Raw genomic sequence first — 20281 nt, forward strand, 5'->3', positions numbered from 1 at the left:
TGGATCCAAATACGACAGTGGTAACTCACCAGTAGTCAAGTTTGAGAATGCAGGTAACATTGCTATAATTAATTAAAAAAAAAAAAAAAAAAAAAAAAAAAGGCTGTTAATGGTGACGGTCGAATCCCTGTGCTACAGTACCACAGAAACAGTTGATTCAAAACTAATGAGCAGGGAAAAAACAAGTCACTGAAAAAGGGAAAACTGAAATCTGGTGTTTGATTCAGTCCTCCTGTATGGATGGACATCTGTTTTTATGCGAAAGAATCAAATCTGTGAATCAGCCTCCAGTGCCACTGCTATGGGATCTGCGGAACTTGGATGTTCTCCTTATGCGTGAGTTCGTGTTTGACGTACCTTGTGGCACAAAGATCTCTGCTCTCAGTTCCCGAAGCCCTCCCATGCATGTTCACCCTCCACAGGCCACGTTTCAATTCTTCAGAGGGCTCCACTGTGTTCCAGGGCGCAGCCCTGCATACAGCAATTCAGAACAGATTAAAGATCACAGGGATAGATTATTATCTGAGATGGAAATATGTATGAACCTACGCAATGCACAAAATAGAGAGATCTTCACAAAAAATAGCCTATATACATAATTGTGTTCTGACTCCTCCTGCAAAGCAGCTGTCTGCGTTGGGATCGGTCTCTTGTGGGCCACGACTTTTTCTTTCATCAGGTCTGGTTATTCTGATGGTCTGCTCCCTATTTAGTTATGTAGGAAAGTAACTGAGCATAAAACAGATCTGGAATCTAAACTGGAATAGTTATCTCTGGAAGACTTTGCATGTGAAAGCACCTCAGAGTACAGGTATTTCTTTTCGTTGCGCTTTATTGAATCAAGGTAGGCACTTCCATACCACACCCTCTTCCCCATGTCTGCCACAGACACAGGAATGGTGATGCAATATTGCATGGCAATTACAGTATACAGCGAAGAATATAGTTTTTGCAAAGTCAGACTGAGGACAGAAACACAGCCCCCAAATTGCCATACTTGGTAGGATTTGTTGTTAATGCTTACAGAGTTGTTGTTTCGTGTGTTATTGTTTTTGTCTTAACTTGTATACAGAGTCCAGCTATGATATCTCATAAAGCAGAATTAAATGCTTCCTGCTTTAGATGCTTCTGGGTGGCGGCATATGTTACAGCATGAAAAATAACTTGCTTTTTTTTCCTGGTGCTGTTAATAACTTGCTTTGTAGCTGGCCACCTTGTATGCCTGCCCGCCTTTTTATTGCAGTGTGCTAAGCCTGGAACTTTTAAAAAGGTAACTGTTTACCTGTGCTTGTAGAAATGAGTGTTCAGAGTTACTGCTGGAAGAGGATCCCGATGGAGTGCTATGTGCACAGTAAAAGGAAACAAAATGTTACTAAAAAAATAAAACTGTTTTTCCTGATATTTGTTGTTTCTGTAGAGTTGTATGTATTTTCATGTGAAGTTTGTCTTTATTTTGTTAGATTCTGTGTTTTCTGCCATGATCTTTATTTTGAAATCAGTACTTCTGCTTTATCTCAGCAGTACTGTGCTCAAGCTCTGGCAGACTGCAGAAGAGCACTTCTGGTGTGGTATCTAGAGGAGGCTAGCATGGGACAGGTTCCAGGTGCAGGCATGCTGGACGTTCAGGTGTCCTCTGTCAAGGAATGCTCTGGCTTCTGCCTGGTGGTATTGATGTGGAGGACACAGAGCTGGTGAGCTGAGAAAAGAGGAGGGTTTTGGTCCCAGAGCCCCACTTCAGGTACAATGCAAGAATGAGCATCTTTGTACAGCGTTTCTGTATCACCATCCTGATGCCTCTGTGGTAGGTGGGGGTGTTCTGCAGTATCAGCAAGCTAAGTTATTTGCTCCTTTTGGAAAAGGAAAACTATGATAAACTCTCATGTGGAAATGGTCAACAGCCTTTTAATGCAAGCATTTGCTTTTGATTTGTATTTAAAGAATGGTTCTTTTTCTTCCGTATTTGTAGCTATATGTAATGGAAGAAGTTGTTTCGCTAGCCTAACTTTATTTTATTCCAGTAGGCTGCCAAAGATCAATCATTTTTGCTATTGTTGCTTATACCAGTTTGTTTAACGTATCACTGTTTTGTTTTTCTAGTGGCAGCATTTGATAAATTGCTTTTGGTCTATCTTGAATTTTCAGAAACGTCCTTTATAGTTCCCTTAGCATTCTCCTTCCAAGCTCAAAAGGAGGGAGAGATAAATGTCATGTATTGCTTTATAATACTGTGTTGATGGTCTGAATTTACAAAGAAACACGTTTTCTTATTTAGTTCTAAGCATTACTATAAGACCCGTGAGAGCTGGGATGTTCTCTGATTATGTAGTACAGTGAGTGGGCCAGACTTAGTTTTTTTGCTATTGATCAGACATTTCTAGTTTTCATTCTAGAATGAAATTTGGAGTGATTTATTCTCTGTGTACTTTGTTTCTGAGCTCATCTTTCATTGCAAGACTGGAATTATCCCAACAGTTTAGCCTGATATCCCAGGCTAGCAGAATATGGGTTATTCGCTTCTTGAAGTTGATGAAGTTCTTTGCATTTAAAAATGAATGCTAAGTTTTATGTGGTTGTTGTACATCTTCTATAGGATGTTCTTCCTTCCTAATTGTACGTTATAAGGTTGTTGGGAAGAAAATCCTTGGCAGATAGAAATAGGCCACCTTCTGGCTGGATGTTCAACTCCTCTGCTATCTATGCCAGAATAGTAATGATGGATATTAACAACACTGGCCGAGGCTCAAGTTTTTGTATTGGATTAGAAACAGGTCGCTATAATTTAATGGGCGTAATAATATGCTGATTTTGTTTACATAGTGCTGTTTTCATCTGCTACGTAACGTGTGCTGAATTTGGAGACGATCTGGATTGCCCACTAGTAGTGACTCACTGGTGATAGCATTCTGTGCAAGAGGACAGACTCGATAGCATCAGGCATGTGCTGAGGGTTAGGGTCTGGTGGTTCGCTGCAGATGTAGCCACAAAGAGCATGACCGGTCCCATGACTGTAAATCCATGGGGGTTTCCTTTCCTGATGATTGGAAGGAGGTGTCTGTAGAGAGCTGCTTTCTGGAGGCAAGAAATAAGTATCTGCAATTCAGGGAGATGGGGTCACTGCAAGGCAGTGGAAATTACAGTAACCTTGTGTGACAAGGAGGTGAGCTGGAGAGGTGATACTTTCCAAAATTCACTTGGAAAAGAATTTGGAATCTTAATTTTCATTTCCAAAATGAAATAATCATGAGATCTGCCCTTTTTATTATTTTTAATTTTTGTATTGGCTTAAAATACACTGTTAGATTGGGTTGTTCTGGCTTTTGGTTGTTATGGAGAGCAGCCCTGAGGTGTCTGAAATAACAAATAGAGTATCGTTAAGGGCACCGAAGCAAACGGTGTCTGTAAGGGTCGTAAAAATTCTTAATTCATAAATTAAAAACAGTAGATGGAGATTAAATTGGGTTATGTAGTTGATTAATAATTTATGTCATGAACTGTAAATGCTTCTAAGATTTTGAAGCAGGTCAGTACGCACAGAGGCTGTGTGAGCAGCGATGTACTTCTGTGTCTAACAGTGTCAGGTTTCCATAGGGAGCCATACATTTGACATTAACTATGCCAGGCTTTTTGTGATCTAAAGTTTTGCAGAATTCAAAATGGAAAAAAATGGGCCCCAAACAACAAATACTATACAAATACAACAAACAACAAATACTTTGAAGTTACTCTCTGAGATACTTGTGCATAATACATTTTGTGCCGTATGTATCTGCTGAGGTGTGGTGGTGGTGAGGGCAATGTATGGTATTTTCAATAGAGCCTGCCAAAACCTCTTTCCCTTTTGTTTTGCTGTACATTGGGCTAATATGAGTGCAAGAGAGGGGACAGAGGAAAGATAAATTGCTTGGAAAATTATTTTCAGAAATACTAAGCACATGCAGTTGGGGAACTGGCTTGTACATAGTGCTGTAGTCCTAGAGTTTTTATCCCTAGCGGATTAAGACTTTTTCATAATTGGGCAGCCATGGAACAAAAGTGCAGTGTCCTAAGGACTTTTAATATGAAATTAACCTAGTGCCACTTTAAAAATGTCAAGGAAGTTCCCTACTTAAAAGGGTGCCCCTTTTTAATAGGAACAAAGTGTGCTTTTTAATTACCTTCATTCTTAAGATAATATTCACTTGGGTTTTCTGTATCAGTAACACTTGGAGTTACTTGAGCATGAGATTACGTACTTGGCGTGTATGTGTATACACACACGTGCACCATCCTTTTTGCTAAATAGGCACACATGCTGCTCTTGCGTTCAGTAAACCTTCCTTCTGCCACCAGGGCAATATTGGTGGGTTTTGAATCTTTTTAATTTGTTGCTTGTAATATTTACAGATGTTACAGATATTATATCGTACAAATTTCTCATGATGTTCTGTAACTTTTCTGTATCTACTTTCGTGTTATTATTTAGACTAGTCTAATCATTATTTTCAGCAGTTCATTTAGCCTTTGGGTTTTGACATTCTTTGGCTGATGTAGCATCTCAGAGAGTAAACTGTCAGTGTTTGCCACAAGTTCGAACGTTGTTATGAAGTGATCTAATTTCCAGTGCTCTGTAATGGGTATTAAAAAAAAAAAAAAGGTCTAATTTTCAAATATGATTGTACAGTTGAAGAAGTTAAAAGATTTTGTATTATCTTGTTGATGTCCGTAAGGCATTAAGAGTTTATAAATTTTGAATGCGAGTCTCTGGATTCAATTAGTTCTGAATGTGATTGAAGAAAGATTTTATTGCATCACATCTAGAAACTTGTGATAAGGCATTTTTTCTGTCCTTGAACCATTCTTTCAGCATTATACAGTTAGATTTTTTTTTTCTGTCCCAGCCATTAAGATGACTATATGAAGTTTTGTGGGTTTTGTGGTGTTTTCTTTTTTTCCCAAAACTCATATTCAGTCACCCTCTCGAAAGGAATTTAAAATACTAAGCCCAAGTCTAATCTGTTCAAAATGAGTGAAGATATTTCAGAAGTGACTGGCGTTAACCTGAAGTTGTCGAAGGTGCCCTCTATTTCGGTGAGATGGGAGAGATTTAGTTTCAAGGATGGGTCTGGAGCTAATGCCTTTGAAAGGTGAGAAGCTGAGCTGGTGTCAATCTATTCGCGTACACTGCCGTTACTGCCATGGCATGTGAGATCCACGCTCTTTATGAACTTTTCTTGAAACTGCTTCCCTCTTGTCTGCACTGCAGCCCAGCTTTTTGCCCAGTCAGATCCTCACCTCTTCCCGTTCGCACCGTGGTTCTTCTCGCCCTGCTGGGGCTGCATGGACTCTCCCTGCAGGCCCCGTGCCCCAGGTGATGGTGCATTGCGGGGTGCTGGGGGCTTTGCTCATGGGACAGCCGCGGGAGGGAGAGCCCAGGGCCTGTGTCCAGCACTCCAGGGCGCGATCCTGGTGAATTTCTCAAAGGCCATTTCTGTGGCTTTTCTCAACCATGCCTGCTTTGGCTAGAAACTTTGTTGACTCGTAACAGGTGGGGATGTCACGTGTTGCACATACAGCGGTGACTGTTAAACATTGCTGGTATTTAGTTAGTTACTGACGTTTTTGGTAGGTGGCCTCTACTTGCACGTCACAGGGCTGATACAAGGTTCCACAGCCTTTCTTCAGCAGGATGGGAATTTTGAGCAGGAGGAAAGCGTTATTAAGATGACTTCCTTGACCCAGATGGCTGTCGCCTCAGTTTGTGTGCTGCCAGAGCCACTGATTGCAACGCGCCTCGGCTGAAGCTGGTACCCCCACAGTGCTGTCTCAGCCCAGAGCCCTGTGCAGCCGTGCTCTGTGCTCTGGTGCTGTCCCATTGCTCTGCCCTGAGGTTGCCCCAGTGGCTGTTTGGGCACCTGGTGCTGCAGCCACGGGGCTGTGCCTTGCTGGGCTCCATGGGAACTGGGGCTTGGGGTGGGGCCTGGCCCATGGCACAGCAGGGGGGTGCATTTTGGGATGCAGGGGAGTTTCCACAAGAGGTTGGTGCCTGCTGCTTCTGCCAAGGTCATTGCTCTTCCGTGATCTAGAACAAGGAATTCTTAAAATACCAATTTTCCCCTTTCACTCTTCCCATTGGCTGAACTTTTACAAATTTGTACAATATTCGAATAATTTGTGTTGTGGGATCACCCGGCACTCTGTAGGTTATCAGTGCTTCCCAGAGACTTATCTCCACTGTGGAGGAACAGAGTAGTAGTGCATGTAGCTCGGTTTGTTTTGGTTTTACCTATAGAAAGGCTTTTATAACTAAAAATACCTTTAAACTTTATTTCCAGTTTTACTTGGTTTGTAATTATATTTGGTGGGGAATTCAGCAGGGGTGAATAGAGGTTAACTGTGTTACACTGTTAACACTTCTACTTGTGATAAACTTGTAGCTTTTAAGACAGCTATAAACAATCAACTTCTTTGCCATCATGATGCATTATTCATCTTTTCTCTTAACAGGGGAGATGGAAATGTAGGCTCTGGGCAGGTCTAGGCTTGGTAAATTACAGTTTATAGATTTATCCAGTTTCTTCCTTGCTTGTTAATCTCAATGGTTTGGTTCACAGATTTCCTGCTCATTTCCATTCCCCACTCATTTGGATGGCCCTTGGTTGTGGAAGTTGTGCGTAAAGGCTGGTCTCATACAGAAGTGGTAAAGCACGGCTCTACAATTCTCATCTTCCTCAGTGCTTCTGGAGCTTAGAAAGCTGAAGTGGGAAGTGCCTCTGCGCATAAGGTCTTTTGCAAAGCTTGTAGGTTGCTTAATTTAACTGTTGTATGGGCTCTGGGAGGTGTAATTAGGCAAACCAAAGCTCACCCAGCTAGTCTGACTGCCTAGGGAACTGGTCTGACACCCTGGTTTTCACCAGTGTTATCTGAGGGTTATTGGGGATCCCTGAATCAGGATGTGTGGGTTCAGGTTAGATGAAGCGTGCACAAGCTTTTCTGAAATGCGTTTGCAATTTCTGAAAGGAAATGTTTTTAGAATTTTATGTATGAATATGCATGCAATTTCTAAGCTCTTTCCAAGCAGATGTCATGGTAAGAGTTTGTTCTGCTGTGTACAATCATTCTCTGTGTATAATTTGTTCTCCTAGACCACAGAACTGCAGGGTGCCATTGTGAGTCTCCCACCTACGGGTGTTGGGGAAAAATAACAGCAGTGATCAGTTGTCATAGGGGCTTATCATTTGGATTCCTCTGCTGCAGCAAGCTGGTGCAGTATCGCTTCCCCAGAACATAGATTTGATTTGTCACAGATAACTTGGACTTTCCATCTCAGTAGAATGCCTTACAGTAGGAAAATAAGGCGAAAGAAACAAGCATTCCTTTCCTATCTCCACACTGTCAGTTAAGGTCCAGCAGCACAAACCATTGTATGGCTTTAGTTCCAAAGATGAGAACTGGGTATTGTGTGTCCAACAAGCTGGAGTTGAAAGAGACTTGGGAGGGGTGAGATGCTGCTGCTAGTGGGTGTGTGAGACACAGTCAGCAACTGAACACCGAATCTTAGCCACCCATGTTTTACTAGCCTGGATTAGAGAGCTGGTTTTGTAGAAGGGTAAAATTGCCTGCCTATGGTTGGTTACTTTGTGAACGTCAAGGGATAAGTTATTTTGCCTGTTGGGATCTCTTTGTTTGTTCACTTGATGCCCTGAATAACGTGTGTCTTGCAAAAGCACGCACAGTATGCTGCGTTGAGGTATCTGGTCCAAGTATGAGTAAGTTTGTTTGTGGTTGAAATGATTCTAAATATGGGAAGCTTGCCTATTGCCTAATATTTGCATGTCAAATACAAAGGAGATTAAAGATGAGGTTTATTTTGAGAGCTTTATACATACATGACGGGTACAGAGCTGGTGTACTTGCAGAGAAACACTTCAGTTGGTTGAGAATAATGTCACTGTGTAATGAAATCCAATTTTGGATAGCATTTTACTTAACCTAAGGTTAATTTTTCAAAATTGAGGGATTATTTTTCCTGGGACTACTAGTGATTCCTTTTGCACAACTAGGAGGAGAGTTGAGGGGGTGCAGTACAAAGCGTAGCATCCATATGCAGTAAGAAATACGGGACTTTTACCACTGTTGAACCCTTGAGAGAACTGTTTGGTCAGACAGCTGTTAACTTCGGTTTGGGGACATCTGAAAAAATTGAACTTTAGTTCTGTTCCACTGAATGTAAAACTTTGTAAACAGTGCCAGTACCCAAGGTACTGGGCATACTTGAGTACTTAAATATTAAAACTAATTCTCAAATTTCATCTTGTGAATTTCTTTGTTTGGGATATTCAATTAAACGTTTTGTGTTTCTTTTCTGGTATTTTCGCAAATGGCTTAGTTCAGCAAGTGGAAGCAATAGCTCTGCTTAAGCTGTAGGACTTAAAAATAAGAAAATGAGTCAATATCCTATCCTGGGAAAAAGCAGTGTAGTGATCTTATTTGTGTTTTTCCTTGTTACTTTTTTTTTTTTTTTTTTAATGCTTATACAGTAAACAGGATTACAGAGGTCCTATCTTGAAGTTTGTGTGTTCATTAAAAATGGCTAGTTTCTCGTCTTACTAAATACACAGCAACTTAAAATTCAGCTTGAGAATTGTTGTGTAGTGTGCCCATTTGTTACACTCAACTAATCTGGATGGAATGTTTTGAAAGTGCAATAGTAAAAAACAAAACACTCCCCCCCCCCGCCAAAACAAAACAAAACAAAACAAACTTTAAGGATTTAATGTACATTAAGCATATCTTTACTCATTTACCCTGCAGCTTCCAATAGGTAAATTTCACTTCAGAGTAATTAGCAGAATTTCGTCCCTTGTTAAATTTGCATGGCATAGATCTGTCTGTCCTGTGGAGCACAGCTGATAATCTACATGTAAAGTACCCACAATTGCCATCACATATTTAGGGTTTGCTTCCATTTCTATCTAGTTTCTTTTGAAACTTCTTTGCAAATCAAGAAATAGTGTGTGCAGAAGAAAACAAAATGCATTTAGCTGTAATCTCTACTCTATCCTCATTCTTTTTTTCTCTCTTCTCTTTCAGAAATGAGCCGTCAGACTGCTACAGCACTACCTACAGGTACTTCAAAGTGTACGCCATCACAGAGGGTGCCTGCACTGACTGGCACTACAGCTTCCAATAATGACTTGGCTAGTCTCTTTGAATGTCCTGTTTGTTTTGACTATGTGCTGCCACCAATTCTTCAGTGTCAGAGTGGCCATCTTGTTTGTAGCAACTGTCGCCCCAAACTTACGTGCTGTCCAACTTGCCGAGGCCCGCTGGGCTCCATTCGTAACCTGGCTATGGAGAAAGTTGCCAATTCTGTACTATTCCCGTGTAAATATGCCTCTTCCGGATGTGAGATAACTTTGCCACACACAGAAAAAGCAGACCATGAGGAGCTGTGTGAGTTTAGGCCTTATTCCTGTCCATGTCCTGGTGCTTCATGTAAATGGCAAGGTTCTCTGGATGCTGTAATGCCACATCTGATGCATCAACATAAGTCAATTACCACACTTCAGGGAGAAGATATAGTGTTCCTTGCTACAGACATTAATCTTCCTGGTGCTGTTGACTGGGTTATGATGCAGTCTTGTTTTGGCTTTCATTTCATGTTAGTATTGGAGAAACAGGAAAAATATGATGGTCACCAGCAGTTCTTTGCGATTGTACAGCTGATAGGAACACGCAAGCAAGCAGAAAACTTTGCTTATCGACTTGAGTTAAACGGTCATAGGCGGCGATTGACTTGGGAAGCAACTCCTCGATCTATCCATGAGGGAATTGCAACAGCCATTATGAATAGTGACTGTCTAGTCTTTGACACCAGCATTGCACAGCTCTTTGCAGAAAATGGCAATTTAGGCATCAATGTAACTATATCAATGTGTTGAAATGGCAATCAAACCTCTTCAGGCCAGTGTTGAAAACCGTTGCATTTAACTTAGCAGAAACTAGGGTAACCATCGTTGACTGTCAGACAAATTATTTGGTAGATGGAGGATAGACATATGAAGGTAAATAAAAGGAAAGGCTGTTAAATTACAGGAAGCAGTTGCATGTAGTAACACTAATATATTTAAAATAAGTCAACAGTAAACCACTGAAAATATATATACACCCAAAATGGGCATCTTTTGTATTCAGAATTGATTCTACAGGAAATGTTGTAAAATAATTCTAAAAACTTGTTTGTAGATTGATTGTACTGTTGAAAAGGATACTGTTTCGTGTTTTTGTTCGTGTTCTTTTCCTCCCCCTTTGACTGACAAGCCATGTTGAGCGGTTTGGTCTCTGGCCGCTGCATCCCGCTCCCCTCCTCCCTCCCTCCCTCCTTTGTAAGTCACTACATAGTATTGCTGCTGTTTGTGTATATTTTTTGTGTATTTGCTAATTTTTATTAACTTCTAGTTTTTCATTAAATAAATATGACTTTCTTTTCTGTAATTCAGGTTTTTCTCTTTTTTTGTATCTTTTTAAAATTAACTACAGGTGTCATCTTTTGATATGCATAATTGCTATGGTAAAATTAATATTTCTGTATGTTTGGTAAATTTTGTCTCTTTCCAGTAGTCAATTCATTGGTGATGCTGTTCTTAACTGAGCTATTTTGTGAATGTATTGAACTTGAAAGGAGTAATTATGTTCAAAGATATATCAGGAAAGAAAGCTCCTTTAAAAACAGGTCTAGATGTTGTTGTACTTTGAGTTATGATCTAACATAAATGAATTACCAAGATTTTTCCAAACTAAAAAAAAAAAATCACGTTTCAAATTTAGAGATGCTTAGAAACTCAATTGCATCCTTGTATTTGTTGGTTTTCCAGTACAAAGAAGGTATTGTCTTGCACAGTATTTGTAACTATAAAACAGACCATTTGTTTAAAAAAAAAAGCGGAAAAAAAAAAAAAAAAAACAACAAAAAAGGGCAGTCAGAACGAGATGTTTGCAGTCTTTTTATATTTCTCATTAAAAGAATACCTGGCAAATTAAAATTCAATTTTTTGCTTTTTGCTTTAGCTCAAAGTTTGACACATGACTACTACTCTTGCTCAATTTCTTGTCCTCATGTCTCTTGGTTGTTACTAAAGTAATTTCTTGAACTGATTTTTGTATATTGTTTTAGTGATGATACACAGTCAGATACAAGTAATCTCTCACAGGTATGATTCACCAGCCATAAAAGCTTTTGTAGGATACTGGGCATAATGCAGACAGCCTATATGTGAAAAAAATAACCATGAATGTATAATGGTATTTGTGTTACAAAACAGAGAGACAAAAAAAAAGAATAAGGTGAAAAGCTGTTTCATCTTAAGCTATTTAAAGGAAATCTTTGTCAAACCTAGTAGTAATGGGCATCTGTTCAGAGAGGTAGTCTGGCTATGAATTACTTTTGTAACACATTAAAATACAGTTTATTTACTGTGCACTGTCTTTCTTATCAGAAATTGCTTTGTTAAGTCAAGTGTTGTTCATATTATTTTGGTGCATAAGGTAAGTAGTTGTACAGGTAAGGAGCATAAAACCCCTCAGGTTGGATACATACACTACTACAGCCACAATTAGGTTTGTGTAATGAAAGAAAAAAAATTACTTCTTATAATTTGTTTCTTAGGCTGTTAAAATTTTGCACAGATTTCAGTTAAAAGATGTACTGTGACAGTGGATAGATGTTTCAAAACGAATCCTTCAATCTAGCATTTTTTTTATTTACCAAATAGACAACTAATTGTTTGCAGTCTTCTGAACTCAGTAATTACTCCCACCTAATTAAGCTTGTCTATATTTACCCAAGTTTTGTCTTCTGGTGTACTGACAGAAACTCAGCTAAATACGCAAATAGATTGTATAGGCATATGTGTACTCACCAGCTCACCCTCATTCACTCCTCATTGGCTGGCTTGGACTGGAGTTTACCTGCCAAGGTTATCTGCTTCTCGGCTCAAGTTCTGTAAGGAAATCTAGCTAAGAACCTGTAAGGGTTGCCCTGAGTAGCCTGATAGTTGCAACTGGAATGTCACAGGGCTGTGTAAGTGTGTGAGTTACTTGAGATTGCTGCTGCCTGTACTCATGTTGTGTCCCCAGAAGAACTGTGAATCTTGAAACTTTTCTGCACTGATACACAGTGATTTTTGTTTAGGCTGGAACTTGAGAGTATGATTCTGAAGGGGACGAAAAAGGGCATTTGTAATGAGCTTTAGAAGCTAATGGATAAAGTCAGACTGTTTTTTCATCGTGTTTTACAGATGACACGCTATAGCACAACTAACATACGGTGGACTTACTACTATGATGTAAGTTGGTACTCTGTTTGGTGTAATAGACAAAACAACACAAACCTGTATGAAACATTTGATGCCCATCATCGGATGGAATGACTAAACAAATTATACATAGGCCCAGATCCTCAAAAGTATTGGAAGCATAATTCAGTGGGTCTCCTCTAAGTAGTTTGAGGATCTGGTAAGTAAACCTTGCTCTGTTATATATAAAAAAAGAAAACGTACTAAAAATCTGTACAGCTTACTACCTTATTTAAAATAAATGGTGTATTAAAGCCTGCCAATGTCTTAGCATTAGCTATTTATTTTAGAAAGTACTATTTTTCTTTGCTGTATTGGGAAAGTATTCAAGTCTGTCTCTAATAGATGAAATGCAGTAGATCTTATATTTATCCCCTACTACTACCTCCATTGTTTTCCATTGTCTTGAAAACAACAAAAAGCCTTAAAAGGAAAATGTTTGACAAATCCAAATATTTGGATTCTGTTTTGACATGTCTGATTGGTTTTTGTTTGCAATATTGCTTTAAATTGAAGCAGATGAACTGTTTTGTATTGCTAACCTATACCACTGCATTATTCAGAATTGTTTCAAAGCCACTATGATTAAAAGCATGAATTGCACTAGTGGGATAGTTTTATCTGTAGCAACTTAGAGTGTGGACTGTGGATAGAGGAAAGGAACTACCACTGCTGACTTTTACCTTTGATAAACTTAGTTACCTTCTAGTATATTCTGAGGGACACGCTCATGTTTATTATCAGGTCTGCTTAAATGTCAGTGCAAAGCAGAATAATCCCTAGTATATCAAAATTACTTTAAAAGATCATTAATATTCTGGTTTGCTGCTGCACAGATTGTTATTCTCTAGAGTGTTTCATGAAAATAAAATACACTTAAATGTAATTATCTGCTGTTATAATGGGTAATGCTTAGGTTATATTAAAAAAAAAAAAACAAAAAGTAACATAACCAAGTCACCTCTTGTGGTGACAAGTGGGAACATGAAAATCTCTAAGTAAATTCAGGTAAAGATCTTTAGAGTTACATTAAATTTTTCACCTTTTAGATAAAGTCCAGGTAGACAAGACATTGGAGTGGTGTGGCAGAAAGTCATTGCTCAACTTTTTTGGGGAGCAACTCCCTGTTCTTCTGAAGTGAAATTGCTGTAGAAGCCTTTTTTTTTTTTTTTTTTTTCTCAAAAAAAACACCCTATATTTACTGTCTTTCAAAAACTGCATTTTTTCTATATGTATAAACAGACTGCACTGGAATTCCATGCACATCTGTTTTCTTACTAGCATAAAGTACTGCAGGATTGTTATTTAATATTAATTAAGTTTGGTAAAGAGAACATTTTTTTTCTCCCCTACTGGTGTTGAGTGAAGGCCAAGCAGGATATTAGTTACCATTCCTTTCTGCTATTTTACTGATTGCCCTTTTTTTTTTTTTTGTACTTTTTGTGTTCAAGTATTCTGTAAGGCAGAAAACATAAAGACTCCTTGTTGACTCTTAACCTTGGAACTTAGCTAGTGAATTACTTAAGAGTATAATTAATTCTTAAAAGAGTAAAACAAAGGTGTTTTTTTAAAACGTTTTATTAGATGAAGTCTTCTGTGAAAGTTTTGAGATCTTATAAGTCAGATGCAGAAATACCCACTAAATTTATTAATACAATTACTGTTAAGTTCCAGGTAAATAGGTAAATCAGCTTTGTTTGTACCTATGGAAAATAAAGCAAAACAAGCTGCTAATTTTGATTTATTGGTTTCAAGCACACTTGAGTTTGTTTCAGGATCAATGAGCAAGAACGGACTATGATACTGGATTTTCTCTTGTGCTTGACCCTAGTGTAAAACAGTGAGAAACTCAAGAATTGTAGCTTACGTAAGGTTAAATTTCTATTTTCTCTAGCATTCAAGGGAAGATAAGAGACAAAGCTATCAGCTCAGATAGGATACTGACACACTTTCTCAAACCTTACATTATTCACAGTGTGCAGTACCTAATGCAATTTAACTATCCAGTAATTTTCTTGACATTGCTTAAATTGATTTAATTTTAGAGTCTAAACAAGCATCCCAGAATCAATATTCCCAGTTCTGTATTGGGTAAGAATTAAGGACGTGTACTTCACCCCTCCAAAGTGTTACCATGCTCAGTCTTTCTCATGAAGTCTTCAAGTACACTCCACCTACTTCCAGTGCTGTAAGTACCACTTCGCATATGTGAACCTTAGTGCATTGTCTCCCTTCCTAGACAAAAGTTAATGCATTCCTGTATTTAGTTTTGAAAATGATATCTACATTGACATTGCTACATGCTGTAACTCTTGTGAGTACTGAAAGGACTTACTTAATTTAGACTATATTGCATCTGGTTAAATCCTTTAAGTATTTTTTTAAATTTCAAAAAATGTTTTTCCTGTGATGTCACTGCTCCATAGTATATTGCTTCAGTGCTATTTCCTAAATAAGAAAACTGCACCAAATCAGGGTGACATCCCATCTCTATTAGCTCCTCTTGCTAGGCAGCATTTTGCTGCAGTTTGTGTCTTCTGAATACACAAATTGCATACTATTCCCTGTCTAGGGATTTTTCCCCCTTTACAGATATAATCAGCTGTTGACATTTATATAAATACATACCAGATAAAGTAAGCAAATATTTCTCAAGAACTTCAGCTTATGCTTGAAACCCACTATGAAGAAAAGTTTTTTTCCCCAAGGTTCTTTGTAGTAGCATATGCCCATAAAATGCGGTTTTGGGTTCTTAACTGCTGAAGTAATATTTTTATTTTGATTGCACTTACACCCACGTTTAAACAATCACATGTACCTCATATTTATACTTGATAGTTACTGATCTCTATTAAAACTTGATATAGAAGTTAATCTCAGCCTGGCTACTTAAAGTTTACTATTCAAACGCTCAACTCTGGGCTTAACTGAAAATCCTCCATCGAAAGCTGCATTAAGAACTTCATCCAGACAGCTTGCCATAATAAAAGTCAAATCTTGCCGTACGTTCACTGCAATTTCTTCAAGATCTTTTTCATTTCTTTGAGGAATGATAATTCTCTTCAGTCCAGCTCGGTGTGCTGCCAGGACTTTGTCTTTAATTCCCCCAACCTAATGAGGAAAAAAAATACCATAGGGTTTTTTACATATATATATATGCTACTCTCATAAAGTAATCATTGTAACAAATTTAGAAGTCACACCAGGAGTTAAATTTTAATGTTCTCCTTCCCCCAATCATTTAGTGAAGTAATTAAAAATTTAGCAGTAGTTTTACCTCATTATGTGCTTAACAAGGGAAATATATTAATGGTTTGGATTGGAAGGAACTTTTGAAGATCATCTAGTTCCAAATACGTTATGCTATAGCACTCTGTTTCCATAACTGAAGGAAAAAATCTCTCTGGATTAAAAATTTATCTAGGAATGCAGGTACAAGTATCAGAAGTTGAAAAGTCATCCATTTTCAGAAATTATTTTCTAAATAAAGGTGGCATGCTGAAATCCTATGCCTACGTAAGAACAAAAGTTTTTCAAAATAAAGGCAGCACTAGAAGAGGAAAAGGGGAAAAATCTTACAGATGCAATGCTACACAACAAATTACTTGAGTTAAACAAAAGAAAATACAAAAGTGCCCCAAAAGTGCAAAGATGGCTTTGCTCTAGGAAAGTAAGTATCACTTCAATAAGCTACCTATTTTGAGTTTGTAATGACATGTAAAGATGGCTTTAAAATTAGTTTTTCTTTTAGTCACAGCTGTAGCTTCTTCCCCATAAACTTTTTTCAAATCCTATTTTAAGACCGTTTTACAGAAGAAACCTGTACTTTTATGATGCTTTAGAGGAAAAGAAAGGCTTGCATTATAGCAAAAAGTACTATTTAGGCTTCTGCAAATCAAAGTAACAGAGAGCCATATATCTTCACAGTGATCACAGTCTAGTCTGGACACTACTACTGAATACTCACCACATTGCTTTCTTTCAGGCAGCAGATGCAGTTAATGGCATGCTCGCATAAATTAAAATTACTAATAATAGATCCTAGCCAACATTCAGAAAGAAGGTAAGAGTCATTTTTTATAAATGATTTAGCACAGACGAGTAACTTCTGTACCTTAAACAATAGGCAAAGTTTGGTCACCGATGCAATAAAAGCACTTTATTCGGAAAGCTCAGCAAACTTTTACCAAATCAGAGTTAAGGCAGTTGTTTATTTTTCACCAGAGCCTTTAACAAAAGGCAATCTTGTCAGTATAATGGCCACCAGAACACTAGTTCTGAGGGCCTTCCAGTCTGTTACTTTAATTATGTTAGCTCTGGTTTACTCTACTGCATGAAACAGAATACTGTCTTCCAACCTCATCCTTCCTTTGTCCGTTATTTGGTATGAGATGATAGATCATCTATATCTGTTTTAATCAATTATGCCAGTCTCCATTTGATACTTAAAACTAAAAATGTATTTGCTGAAAGTTCCCTTTGCCCTCATATGCTTTTAACAAGCTTTATGGGAACATCATTCAGCTGAACTACATATAAGTAACAACATATACGTGGAGTCTAAAAATACACAGAGAATTTTGGGAGTAACCTACATGAAATTACCGTGAGAGCTCAAAAAAAAAACAACTTTTCAGTCAAACCAGAGATACTTTTGTACTAGTAGTTTTAGGTAGCATATGTTGAAATTGCAATATATTTATCTTGGAACTATCTTGAATTTTAGGATTTCTACGTTTCCCTTCTAACTAGATAATGTGCACTTCCTGAAAACAGCATCAAGGCCATTTTTAACATTAAATGCAAAGCAGACACATGCATATACAGCACTAGCCTAGGCTGGCTTCCATCAGCCTCTTACAATTACACCAAAAGAGACTGGATTGCTGCTAAAGGAATGATCCAGCAAGACCATGCTTTTGTAAATGGCTAGAAACAGACTTTACACCTACAATATGGAGAATTAATACAACTTAGCTCTTTTCTCGAACGATACATACTGGAAGAACAAGGCCTCTTAGTGTAATTTCTCCTGTCATGGCTACATCTGAACACACCAGCCGCCCACTGAAGAGAGAAGCAAGGCAGGTTACTATGGTAACACCAGCAGATGGTCCATCTTTTGTGACAGCTCCAGCTGGGAAGTGCAGATGGATGTCAGTGTTGTCAAGGAGATCAAAACTTCCAGAAGCTGAAAGAAAAAAAGAATGGTTTGAATGTGAAAAATCTAAACCCATTTTGTTCCTGGTCTTTATTCTGAAAGGCCACCAGAGATCTAAAAGTCTTGCCACTATTTTTTAAACTGTGCTGAAAAACCAACACTATATTGCATAAGTACAGGAGGGGGCGAGGGGATATAATTCATTTGCATGGCTTGGGAAATTCAGAACAGGGATTAATGTAGAGACCAAGGAATTTCTACATAGTTTTTTAGTTTTATGTCCCAAACCATAAATGTAAATTTTCAGAGAACATATCACACAAAAGCAGCTATCTTAAAAAAAAAGCAGTATTAATGTAATGAAGTAGATCTCTTATTTACAGCTTTTCACCTTACTTCACCTATAGGATATAATTGTGTATATGTTTACCTCTCTAGTTTACGCTGTTAATGCTGGCAGCATTTCCTATGTTCAATGTGTATTTTTTTAATTTATTTTAAACTTCTATAAATAATGATAGATGACAGAAAATTATTTAGCTTTTATTTGACTATTCAGACAATGATCAAACTACAAAGATGGTAATAAAAAAGAGTTAAAACTAATATGGATGAAATTCCTATTTCACTGCACTTCAACAGGTACTATATAAGCCTAAATAATTCCCAAAATATTAAACCAAACTATAAAAACCTACTTTTACCAGAAGCTTTACTTTAATTTTAGAGGAAAACTATAGCCTTGAGTATCTCACACATCACAAAACTGCTGCTGGAAAGGCTGTAGAAAAACACCTAAGGAGCAGTGTCTGCCACAACTCCCAGAGGTGTGTGGGCACAGAGGCCAACCCCGGGCTGTTGCAGGCAGGGACTGACCAGAGTGGGAGGCTGCAGTGACAACTCGTGTTCTGCCTACACCAAGCCTGCTCACGAGGCCACTAAACCCTCAGCTGGGCAGAAATCGGCAGAAGAACCAACCAGGAATGCTAGAGCAGATTTCAACTTCCATACAGCACTGATTGCTGGAAAAACATTTCCTCTGTTAACACTTGCTACATTTCCACAAGTACAAGTAACTTCCACTGCTATTTAGCACTGCTGCAATCTATTGAATTACTTAAAGACAGCATGTTGAATTACTTAGAGATGTGTTTTAGGACATTAAAGACATGTTTTAAGACATTTAATTTTCATGTGATATTAATATTTCCTAAATGTGCACACCTCCCGCAATAAGAGGTCAAGGGATGCACACAACGTCTGTAAGGCAATCTGACTGTGGAACATTTGTCATTTTTTCCCTACCTACCATTAGTCAGCTGGTATCTCTTTGCGTTGCTGCGCAGCCAGCTGATTGCAAGATGTGCCGACTCCTTCATGACATCTCCGAGTTGACCAGTCAAAGTCAGCTGACCTTCCCCGTCCATGCGGCTGGCTTCTACAAACATGATTTCTCCCCCTAGCGGAGTCCAAGCCAAGCCTATGGCCACTCCTGGCTGGCTTAAGCGTTCAGATACCTGAAGGGACCACAGGAAACAATTTCAGAAATAATCCTAACAAAGCTATTGCAATAACAGTTTGATAGTTGCCTTCAAAACAGCTGTACTGATTAAAACACAAGGGTTAAGCCCAAGTGTCTGATCTCATTTACTTTTTTATGCAGCAGTAATTCTGCCTACATGTAAACATTAATTACAGCAATAGGACCTGTATGTGGCTGCTTAGCTTGAGGCAATGGCAAACATCTGGATATATCGCTCTTGCAACCTTCCCCACCCCCAGCAGTTCAATGACAATCTTCCTTTTCACTTCAAAGGACTTCAAGTGTTTAGTCAATCCTGACTGAATGCTTATATACTTCCAGCAGATGGATTAAGTCATATTTGTCTTGATTCTTGTTACTTACATGAAAAATCAATTCTAAGCCTGAATGTTCCCTAACATTTGGGCTTTTTTACAAGTGGTTTCATTGCTCAAACTCCTGTCTCACAACACAGTGATTCATGCGCTCATTTCAAATGTTCATGGCAAACATTTATAAATAATTTTGAACAATTAAAGTACTTGAGTGTGCTAGCAGGCTAGATGTGAAAGGATGGAGAATCTGACTGCCTTCATTAGTAATTAAAAGTAATTAAGCAAGATCTCTGCTCCATACAAGACTATGATCTACTTATCTAAGCTCTGTGTCCAGTCACTGATGTGAGCAATGCAAGTGTCTGAACGCCAGTCTCCTGCGTTCAGAGAAGGAAAGAGGCAGGATATTTTCCAAGAAGGTTCCAGTTTTTATTTTTTTCCTTTATGTGAAAGACAGTTTTAGAATATATAGGAAGTCCTTTCGTTTTCCTGCGCTACAAGGAGTGGAAGAAACCCTGATGACAAATCATACAGCTATTCAGTACGTTCTGAACTACCAAGTTAGGTATTTATTACAAGGTAGAACAGAAATTGGAAGTTTTTACTGTGTCAGGCAGTGCGTAGAGCAAAGACAAATATGCCTTTGTAAAGTAAAGCAATAGGCTGTTTTAAAATATTTTGTCTGCTACTGAAATACAGAATTGAAAATTAATTTGATTCATTTCTGAAATGGATGAATTCTCCATGCAAAGCCAGTAGTGCTTTGCTACCTGAGCAGAACTAGTGGTTGAAGGAAGACTAAATAAATAAATAAATAAACAACCTGAATTCCAAGACAAAAGAAAAATACTGCAAACATGCTGGACATGCCACAAAGCTCTTCCCCTCAAAGCATGCTGTGTTGAAATGTTTCATCAAGTCTTTTACACTT

General features: G+C 38.2%; 2 protein-coding genes across 7 annotated transcripts in view; one reads left to right on the forward strand and one right to left on the reverse strand.

Moving 5' to 3' along the window:
• The window catches only part of SIAH1 (siah E3 ubiquitin protein ligase 1), a 65162-nt gene extending 54689 nt beyond the window's left edge, over positions 1–10473 (forward strand). For 4 of the 6 annotated variants that reach the window (XM_084533932.1, XM_084533935.1, XM_084533930.1 and 1 more), the window contains one exon: positions 9070–10473. In XM_084533932.1, the coding sequence (XP_084390058.1) occupies positions 9072–9920 (849 nt within the window). In that variant the 5' untranslated portion in view covers positions 9070–9071 and the 3' untranslated portion in view covers positions 9921–10473. Of the gene's footprint in view, positions 1–6053; positions 6777–9069 lie in introns of those variants that run through there. The other 2 variants (XM_084533933.1, XM_084533934.1) reach the window with 2 other exon arrangements.
• A 4616-nt stretch (positions 10474–15089) lies between these two features.
• Positions 15090–20281, reverse strand: part of LONP2 (lon peptidase 2, peroxisomal) — a 39703-nt gene continuing 34511 nt past the window's right edge. Inside the window, exons 13-15 of the mRNA XM_084533929.1 lie at positions 18803–19010; positions 17333–17523; positions 15090–15443 (exon numbers count right to left, since the gene is read on the reverse strand). Of these exons, the coding sequence (XP_084390055.1) occupies positions 15222–15443; positions 17333–17523; positions 18803–19010 (621 nt within the window). The 3' untranslated portion in view covers positions 15090–15221. The remainder of the gene's footprint in view (positions 15444–17332; positions 17524–18802; positions 19011–20281) is intronic.

This window comes from Aythya ferina, assembly GCF_964211825.1.
Source record: "Aythya ferina genome assembly, chromosome: 12".
Taxonomy (NCBI): domain Eukaryota; kingdom Metazoa; phylum Chordata; class Aves; order Anseriformes; family Anatidae; genus Aythya; species Aythya ferina.